Source organism: Notolepis coatsorum (assembly GCF_963971535.1).
Source record: "Notolepis coatsorum genome assembly, chromosome: 12".
Classification (NCBI taxonomy): domain Eukaryota; kingdom Metazoa; phylum Chordata; class Actinopteri; order Aulopiformes; family Paralepididae; genus Notolepis; species Notolepis coatsorum.
The window spans coordinates 83997435-84008792 of NC_140176.1; the positions used below are offsets into that span (position 1 = coordinate 83997435).

General features: G+C 39.9%; 1 protein-coding gene across 1 annotated transcript; it reads right to left on the bottom strand.

Annotated features, from left to right (window-relative positions):
• Window positions 1-3175: 3175 nt before the first annotated feature.
• LOC311237941 (uncharacterized protein) lies at window positions 3176-3757 on the bottom strand (the record flags this gene model as incomplete). The annotated part of the gene is made up of 1 exon (XM_084325916.1): window positions 3176-3757. A coding segment is annotated over one exon (582 nt), but the record flags the coding sequence as incomplete, so codon positions are not given.
• Between the last annotated feature and the right edge of the window lie 7601 nt (window positions 3758-11358).

Sequence of the window (11358 nt, forward strand, 5' to 3'; positions counted from 1 at the left end):
ATTATTATTATTATTATTATTATTATTATTATTATTATTATTATTATTATTATTATTATTATTATTATTATAATAGTATTATTACTGAGACAACTCATTAACTCAACTCAATTTTACTGGTCTACCATTAGCTTCACAAATGACTCAACACCCACACAGCATGTAAAATACACAGATAACACAGATATATCAGCTAGCATGAAGCACATATTATCATATCTAATGCCTTGCTCCATTAGCTATGTTCAACCTGGCTGGGGCTAGCCATGGTCTAGCATGGTATGGTGTAGTTGAGTTTGTGTCTCCATTAGCTATGTTCATCCTGGCTGAGGCTAGCCATGGTCTAGCATGGTATGGTGTAGTTGAGTTTGTGTCTCCATTAGCTATGTTCATCCTGGCTGAGGCTAGCCATGGTCTAGCATGGTATGGTGTAGTTGAGTTTGTGTCTCCATTAGCTATGTTCATCCTGGCTGAGGCTAGCCATGGTCTAGCATGGTATGGTGTAGTTGAGTTTGTGTCTCCATTAGCTATGTTCATCCTGGCTGAGGCTAGCCATGGTCTAGCATGGTATGGTGTAATTGTGTCTCCATTAGAGCTGTTCATCCTGGCTGGGACTAGCCATGGTCTAGCATGGTATGGTTAGGTGTGTGTCTCCATTACATTTCTTGTAAACTCTTGTAAACACACACACACACACACACACACACACACACACACACACACACACACATACACACACACACACACACACACACACGCGCACACACACACACACACACACACACACACACACACACGCACACGCACACGCACACGCACGCACACACACACACACACACACACACACACAGACATTATACAAAAGTAACTGTACTTACAGTAGATTTAATTCACAGTCTTTACTGCCCTGTACCGGGCGCCTGGTGGTACTAAATCCAGCTTTAACTCTTTATTTTTAACTTTTTGTCCATGTTAGCGTGTTATTCACCGTCAAAGATGGAGAATCTTTTTTTCACTCAAGCATAGTAACAGACACAATATCTCTGACACTGGGAATACATTCCCTGAGGTCCATAGATGTCCCTAGATACCAGGAACATGCAAATTAACCTTGTAGAAGTGGAGCAATCTTCCATTTACTTGGGTATGTACCTTTAGGCGAATTATCTGAAAATATGGCTCGGGTTTAAGAGATGAAGGCTCGAGGCAGAGGAGTGTTTCTGTACTGGCATGATGGAGGTGGTTGAAGATGTCAGTTAAGACCCCAGACAGCTGCTCAGCGCAGTTCTTGAGCACATGGCCACGGATGCCATCAGGACCAGCTGCCTTGCGTGCATTAGTCTTGATCAGTGCGGTACACACGTCAGTGGGGGAGAGAGTGAGCATGGTCTAATGTCTTGTCTCCTCTTGTGGGGCAAGAGACATGATGGTGAAATTGGGGAGAAGAGACTTTAGGTTGGAGTGATTAAAATCTCCTGCAATAAAGGCTGCCTCTGGGTGTGCGTTCTCTTGTTTACTGATGTGCGCATAAAGTTCCTTCATTGCTAGCATTAGCATGACAAGATATGCTACAGTCACAATATGGTAGCTGAAAATTCCCTGCGTTGATAGAATAGTTTGATTGATTGAAAACTTTATTAACAGATTGCAGAATGGGTACTACAGTACAGCTCAATACACACAATTGTTAAGGGGATGCAGACCAGAGAAAGACTTTCGTCTTGTTTACATCAGGGTCCCCCATTTTCAATTCATCAGGACATATATCACATACTGTACATGACATACAGATAGACAGTACTGCTACATATATACATTTATGACATACCAGATTTGCAAATACAGTACTGTTTGTGATACAAAAAGAGTCCAGAAAAGAGAGTATATACATTTGACGTAAAAACTGTACATTGGAGGAGGTTGGGTAGGTGGGGGGGGGGGGGGACTTAAGAGATATTCCACATTAGCAGAGCAGTGACTCACAACGGTAGAGATGTTTGTCCACCAAGTTTTGTTTACATGAATGCACAAACTTCAACCTCCAAATGCACAAACCTTACTCTAACCTACTTACCCCCACCATTTGACCACAACTGTTAAATACCATGGTTTTATCCAGTCCGACTCCTAGCTGACAAGGATTAGATTCAGGTAGTGAAGGTATTTACCTTAGGGGTGAGTTTAGGGGCAACGACTATATGGTTTCAACCCCATTAGACTAGCATGGGTAAAGCGCACACACACACACACACACATGCGCTCTCACACACACTCACACACACACACACACACACACACACACACACACACACACACACACACACACACACACACACACACACACACACACACACACACACACACACACACACACACACACACACAGAGAGAGAGCTAGGGTCTATACAGTAGAGTGTCACAGCTGTGAAGAGATGAGAGAAAGGAGAAGCGAAGACACAACGCAGCTACGCTCCACTACACGTCCCCCCCCTCTCTCTCTCTCTCTCTCTCTCTCTCTCTCTCTCTCTCTCTCTCTCTCTGACAGAAAAGTTAAGCACCTGCACTTGGACCCTCCTGGTAACGTGTAAAACACACACACGCACGCACACACACACACACACACACACACACACACACACACACACACACACACACACACACACACACACACACACACACACACACACACACACACACACACACACACACACACACACACACACACACACACACACACACCATGTGTTCATTGTCTAATCTCCCAGCAGGCCCTCATCCTGTGACTATGCAGGCTCTAATCTCTTAATGTTACAACTGTTTACTAAATCACTACAAAATATATACTCTGTTTACTAAATCACTACTAAATATATAATTTCCTTACTAAATCACTACAAAATATATACTTTGTTTACTAAATCATTACTAAATCTATAATTATTTATCAAATCACTAATATATAATCGTTTACTAGCATCACTGACCCCAACTATGATTCTATCAAGTTTTCACAATCAATCAATAATATAACTTTCCCTGTGCTGTTTTGATTTAAGTATCATAAATAGTTAATTAATTAATTTGTTGAAACCTTTATTCATACTTCCATACTTCATCAATTGAAATTGCCCTCATTTGCAATGATGTCGAGTTACGTGCAATTGAAAATACATATTCAAAACACAGATGAAAATGATAGCTGCTCGACATCAGGGCTGGGCAAAGATGAAGAGGAAGAAGAAGAAGAAGAACCAGAAGAAGAAGAAGAAGAAGAAGAAGAAGAAGAAGAAGAAGAAGAAGAAGAAGAAGAAGAAGAAGAAGAAGAAGAAGAAGAAGAAGAAGAAGAAGAACCTGAAGAAGACCCAGAAGAAGACCCAGAAGGACCAGAAGAAGAGGAAGAAGAACCAGGAGAAGAAGAAGAACCTGAAGAAGACCCAGAAGAACCAGGAGAAGACCCAGAAGAATCAGAGGAAGACCAAGAAGAATCAGAAGGTCCATAAGAAGAAGAAGAGGAAGAAGAATCAGAAGAAGACCAAGAAGAATCAGAAGGCCCATAAGAAGAAGAAGAAGAGGAAGAAGAATCAGAAGAAGACCAAGAAGAATCAGAAGGTCCATAAGAAGAAGAAGAGGAAGAAGAATCAGAAGAAGACCAAGAAGAATCAGAAGGAGCAGAAGAAGAAGAAGAGGAAGAAGAATCAGAAGAAGACCAAGAAGAATCAGAAGGAGCAGAAGAAGAAGAATAACCAGAAGAATCAGAAGAAGAAAAACCAGAAGAAAAAATTATTCAGTGTCCATCAGGTGTCTCCAAAATACTGAAAACACGACTACAGATTGGAGTCCTTCTCCTCAGCCTTGCTCCTCCGTATGTTAGGCCCTGTAATATCGTTGAAGAAAAAGCTGTAAGGGGCGGCTAGGTGGCGCAGTGGGCAAGGCGCTCGACACCAACGCAGGATATGCTGGGTTCGAGCCCAGCTCTCTGCGTTGCTACCAGCTTGGCTGGTCGTTCATACTAATACAATTGGCAGTATTAGGGGGTGGGAAGCTGGTGGGTGGGGATCGGACGTCGGTTGGTGCGCCTGCGCAGTAGAATCAGGAAGCGACGGGGGCGGCGTGTCCCTCCCACGCAGACCCTCGCCGCTGAGAGATCGCGCTGTGCAGGTGCAAAGATGCGACGGCTGCCTCCTCAAGTACCGGATGGGACACGTGATGCAAGGCTTCGTCCACATTGCAGCCGGCCTGTGGGAGGCATGGCCTAACAGCGTTCGAGACAGGGGAGGGTAGAATTGGACAATACGAAATTGGGGAAGGGCGAACATTTGAAAATGGGGAGAAAAAGTAGATAAAAAAAAAGAAGAAAAAGAAAAAGTTGTAAGAAATTCAGTTTTAGAGAATTAATTCTGATATCTAGCTTAATGTTACATTTAGGAATTTTGTTTCCATGAAGATCGCCGCATAGACAAAATATAAAAATGCTCTATCTTCCATTGACTACAATGTATTGATGACATAATAATTTCAAATTATATTAAAAATCCATGCCTTACAGTATGTGTACAGTGCCATTTACAGTCAGATGTTTTAATGTTTTACTATGGACACATTCTTTATACATTGATAATCCGTGAAGAAGTTCTGATTGTACACCTATGACAATACTTTGTGTTGATGTTTGTAACATTTGTAAGAAATGGGTAGGACTTGGATTAGGTTGAATTAGTTTAGCATATTTTGAAGAAAAGAAAAACAGAGTGGTGGACAATCATAATTATTTAAAACAGTTACATATTGAAGTAGGGATGTTTGTGATCATGGTTTTAAATGGTCACTTCCAAAATAGTTCTTGCGTCTCCAGAACTGGACAGATATACTTCACCACTCAATATTGTACATGGTCTCATGTACATGAAAGACATAATCAAAAATGATTTGTGTATCTACTGTAACAAAGTGATTATCTTTTACAAACTGTTTCCTGATTCTTCAGCTATCTCATTCAAATGGGCCCCCCACACTTAACGCTTTCACTCCCACATGGCAAAGAGTTAACCCTTTCATAACCACACTACAGAAGGTTAACCCTTTCACTACCACACTAACCGTCTGTAGTGTGGTAGTGAAAGGTTAACCTTCTGTAGTGTGGTTGTGAAAGGGTTAACTATTTGTCATCTGGCAGTGAAAGGGTTAACCTTCTGTAGTGTGGTAGTGAAAGGGTTAACCGTCTGTAGTGTGGTAGTGAAAGGTTAACCTTCTGTAGTGTGGTAGTGAAAGGTTAACCTTCTGTAGTGTGGTAGTGAAAGGTTAACATTCTGTAGTGTGGTAGTGAAAGGGTTAACCGTCTGTAGTGTGGTAGTGAAAGGTTAACCTTCTGTAGTGTGGTAGTGAAAGGTTAACCGTCTGTAGTGTGGTAGTGAAAGGTTAACCGTCTGTAGTGTGGTAGTGAAAGGTTACCCTTCTGTAGTGTGGTAGTGAACGGGTTAACCTTCTGTAGTGTGGTAGTGAAAGGGTTAAGGACAAGTTGGTACAGAGCTACCTGCCCCCCCTCACCTCCTCCAAGTGGGGAACTACAGATATGTTGGATGCATTCACTGTACAAATATGGTCAAAACAAACTGCTTTGTGGATGTTTTCAGTTAGAGAACCTACCAGATCAGAGGTTTTGCTAACTGCAACACATCATATGTGGTATACAGACTCAAGTGTGAGACAGATGTTTCTACATTGGATGCACCTGTGATATGAAAATATTATCATGTCATATAGTTCTGTGTTAAAATACATATTCTTTGTCGGTAGCCTTGACTAGTTAATATAGGCTACAGCTAAGACACTAGGGCGACAGTCTTAACAGTGTTTCTTAAAACAACAGCCAAAAGGGCCAGGAGATATGAGACGTCCAAGGTTCTTTTCCTTTGTGTGAAGACATAACTAAGTCCATAGACCCATTCTTTGTTTTCATTTTCTCACTAGGGCATTTTTGTTTACCTTTTTCTTGTCATATCTGGGTATCTTATGTACGTCATGTCAATCATGTATTTATTGTAAGTCTGACCAAATATTTTTCTCACTTTCTGGTCAGACATTCGTGTGTCTGCTTGTAAACTGAGCTCTGTGGCCACAGAAATGAACTATTTGTATATTTTTAAATGTTTTACATTTTACAAATTGACTTGTCTGAATTTCTACAGTTTCACTGTTTGGCTCATTTGAAATATTCCACAACACACCAAACGCAGACTCAGAGACAGACTGGTTGTACACAAATATGCATACGGCCAAGCAACCCCAACTACCCCATAGCCAATCATTATAAAGCAGCAGGACACATAAATCCTAACTCACTCGAAATTATCGAGGTCATCCCTAAGTCTGTGAGAGGCAGAAATAGACTTAAACATCTTCTCCAAAGAGAAACATTCTGATTTGTAACCCTTAAAGCTGCAACTCTCCCGGGTCTGAATGACAATATTGACTTCTCCCTCTTTCTCTAAGAGAAGCTATAGTCTTTTTCAGGTAGTATTCCATTCTCATATGTGATGATTACTTCAAAATGAAACATACATGTATGTATACTGTGGGCATTTCTCCAAGACATATTTGTCCCACATTATAGTAGTTATAATATAGAGTATATAAAATAGAATTTATCTTCATTTTCTTTATTGGGTACCCACTTCTTTATTTATTTATGTTTTCATATGTACTTTGTAATGATATGTTCTATATTATATGTACAGTATGTTGATGTGTTGTGTGTTATATTATTAAGCGTTCTATGATGTGTAGCCTACATTCTTGTCTAAAATAATTACCAAAGACGTTTGATTGACTGATTGATGTCGCTATGTAATGATGTGTACTTGCTGACCTTTGCACCCTGAGGAAGGCTATCTTGAGCTGAAACACATTGGTCTCTGTAAGCTTTTTTATTTAATTCTTTTTCCGTTTGCCTAAGCCATAGAATAATAAAGCCTTTTTATATTTTTTCAACGGAACCATGTACCTTGTATATTCTTTCAGTTTTCCAGAAGTATCCTACATGTTGAGCTATTCTACAAAGGAGACACATTTAAATGTCTTAATTAACATTGAAATCAAGTTGCACTCTGAATAAGGCTTGGTTATTGAGAACCTTATAATACTATTAAAAATATATATATTTTGTGTCTAAGCACATACAACATTTAGCCAAGCAAAAAATAATCCTTGCCTTTTGCGACTCAGTTGTTGTTGTTGACTGCTGAATGGTCAAGTGTTAGGATAATATCATGGCTCCAAGTAGATGATGCAACCTGTAAAATGTCAATCAAATATAATGGTGTTCAACCTATAATGTTGTTTTCCCACCAGGAGCTTTCATACATTGGTCTAGGTAACTTGTGTGTTTGACCCAATGCTTGTGGGGCGCCACTAGGTGGCAGAGCGGCTAAGTGTGAGTGAATGAATTAATGAATAAATGACTGAAGGAATGAGTGAGTGAGTGAGTGAGTGAGTGAGTGAGTGAGTGAGTGTGTGAGTGAGTTAGTGACATTGGCGGTCCTAGAGGTGCTTTGTATCATGAATAGGCCTCCTCCTCCCTCTCCCTCCTACTCCTCCTCCTCCTCTTCCTCCTCCTCTTCCTCCTCCACCCCCCCTCCTCAGGGCTGAGTCCTGTGATGATGACATGTTGATGTAAGATGAGGAGACAGCAGGTGTGTGTGTGTCTGTGTGTCTGTGTGTGTGTGTGTGTGTGTGTGTGTGTGTGTGTTGGCATGAGAAATTAGGTTGTGTCAGAACAGGGTCAGGTCAGCAACTTCCACTGGTGTAAGGCTGACTGACTAACTGTATGTGTGTGTGTGCGTGTGTGTATGTCTCTGTGTGTGTGTGTGTGTGTGTGTGTGTGTGTATGTGTGTGTGTGTGTGTGTGTGTGTGTGTGTGTGTGTGTGTGTGTGTGTGTGTGTGTGTGTGTGTGTGTGTGTGTGTGTGTGTGTGTGTGTGTGACTGTAGCGTGACCCAACATGGCCGGCTCACACAGCTGTGACTTGTTTTCTTCCTCGCTAGGCTTCTAATCTGCCGCCCCTCACTACCACTTAAGCCTGGGTGGGTGGGACGGAGTCAAACGCAATGTTTTCCACTTCTCTTGTGCTTCACTTTATTTCATCCTCCGCACGTCTTAGTAACTGATTGCGATCCAGCTCCTCGCTCCACCTCGCCGTGCGACAGAGTTCAACACTGTGTGAGTGTTAAGACAAGCGACTTTGACTTCCTGACTAAATAGAATCTCTAAGGTCACACTGGTGAGTACAGTCTGTAAAACACTACAGTACAGTCTGTAAAACACTACAGTACAGTCTGTAAAACACTACAGTACAGTCTATAAAACACTACAGTACAGTCTGTAAAACACTACAGTACAGTCTGTTAAAACACTACACTACAGTCTGTAAAACACTACAGTACAGTCTATAAAACACTACAGTACAGTCTGTAAAACACTACACTACAGTCTGTAAAACACTACAGTACAGTCTGTAAAACACTACAGTACAGTCTGTAAAACACTACAGTACAGTACAGTCTATAAAACACTACAGTACAGTCTGTAAAACACTACAGTACAGTCTGTAAAACACTACAGTACAGTCTGTAAAACACTACAGTACAGTCTGTAAAACACTACAGTACAGTCTGTAAAACACTACAGTACAGTCTATAAAACACTACAGTACAGTCTGTAAAACACTACAGTACAGTACAGTCTGTAAAACACTACAGTACAGTCTGTAAAACACTACAGTACAGTCTGTAAAACATAAAACACTACAGTACAGTCTGTAAAACACTACAGTACACAGTACAGTCTATAAAACACTACAGTACAGTCTGTAAAACACTACAGTACAGTCTGTAAAACACTACAGTACAGTCTGTAAAACACTACAGTACAGTCTGTAAAACACTACACTACAGTACAGTCTGTAAAACACTACAGTACAGTCTGTAAAACACTACAGTACAGTCTGTAAAACACTACAGTACAGTCTATAAAACACTACAGTACAGTCTGTAAAACACTACAGTACAGTCTGTAAAACACTACAGTACAGTCTATAAAACACTACAGTACAGTCTGTAAAACACTACAGTACAGTCTGTAAAACAGTACAGTACAGTCTGTAAAACACTACAGTACAGTACAGTCTGTAAAACACTACAGTACAGTCTGTAAAACACTACAGTACAGTCTGTAAAACACTACAGTACAGTCTGTAGTACAGTCTGTAAAACACTACAGTACAGTCTGTAAAACACTACAGTACAGTCTGTAAAACACTACAGTACAGTACAGTCTGTAAAACACTACAGTACAGTCTGTAAAACACTACAGTACAGTCTGTAAAACACTACAGTACAGTACAGTCTGTAAAACACTACAGTACAGTCTGGTAAAACACTGCAGTACAGTACAGTCTGTAAAACACTACAGTACAGTCTGTAAAACACTACAGTACAGTCTGTAAAACACTACAGTACAGTCTATAAAACACTACAGTACAGTCTGTAAAACACTACAGTACAGTCTATAAAACACTACAGTACAGTCTATAAAACACTACAGTACAGTCTGTAAAACACTACAGTACAGTCTATAAAACACTACAGTACAGTCTGTAAAACACTACAGTACAGTATGTAAAACACTACAGTACAGTACAGTCTGTAAAACACTACAGTACAGTCTGTAAAACACTACATTACACTACAGTACAGTCTGTAAAACACTACAGTACAGTCTATAAAACACTACACTACAGTCTGTAAAACACTACAGTACAGTCTGTAAAACACTACAGTACAGTCTGTAAAACACTACAGTACAGTCTGTAAAACACTACACTACAGTACAGTCTGTAAAACACCACAGTACAGTACAGTCTGTAAAACACTACAGTCCAGTCTGTAAAACACTACACTACAGTACAGTCTGTAAAACACTACAGTACAGTACAGTCTGTAAAACACTACAGTACAGTCTGTAAAACACTACACTACAGTACAGTCTGTAAAACACTACAGTACAGTCTGTAAAACACTACAGTACAGTCTGTAAAACACTACAGTACAGTCTGTAAAACACTACAGTACAGTCTGTAAAACACTACAGTACAGTACAGTCTATAAAACACTACAGTACAGTCTGTAAAACACTACAGTACAGTCTGTAAAACACTACAGTACAGTCTGTAAAACACTACAGTACAGTCTGTAAAACACTACAGTACAGTCTGTAAAACACTACAGTACAGTACAGTCTGTAAAACACTACAGTACAGTCTGTAAAACACTACAGTACAGTCTACACTACAGTACAGTCTGTAAAACACTACAGTACAGTACAGTCTGTAAAACACTACAGTACAGTCTACACTACAGTACAGTCTGTAAAACACTACAGTACAGTCTGTAAAACACTACAGTACAGTCTATAAAACACTACACTACAGTCTGTAAAACACTACAGTACAGTCTGTAAAACACTACAGTATAGTCTATAAAACACTACACTACAGTCTGTAAAACACTACAGTACAGTCTATAAAACACTACACTACAGTCTGTAAAACACTACAGTACAGTCTGTAAAACACTACAGTACAGTCTGTAAAACACTACACTACAGTACAGTCTGTAAAACACTACAGTACAGTCTATAAAACACTACACGACAGTCTGTAAAACACTACAGTACAGTCAGTAAAACACTACAGTACAGTCTATAAAACACTACAGTACAGTCTGTAAAACACTACAGTACAGTCTGTAAAACACTACAGTACAGTCTGTAAAACACTACACTACAGTCTGTAAAACACTACAGTACAGTCTGTAAAACACTACAGTACAGTCTGTAAAACACTACAGTACAGTACAGTCTGTAAAACACTACAGTACAGTCTGTAAAACACTACAGTACAGTCTGTAAAACACTACAGTACAGTACAGTCTGTAAAACACTACAGTACAGTCTGTAAAACACTACAGTACAGTCTGTAAAACACTACAGTACAGTACAGTCTGTAAAACACTACAGTACAGTCTGTAAAACACTACAGTACATTCTGTAAAACACTACAGTACAGTACAGTCTGTAAAACACTACAGTACAGTCTGTAAAACACTACAGTACAGTCTGTAAAACACTACAGTACAGTCAGTAAAACACTACAGTACAGTCTGTAAAACACTACAGTACAGTACAGTCTATAAAACACTACAGTACAGTCTATAAAACACTACAGTACAGTCTGTAAAACACTACAGTACAGTCTGTAAAACACTACAGTACAGTCTGTAAAACACTACAGTACAGTCTGTAAAAC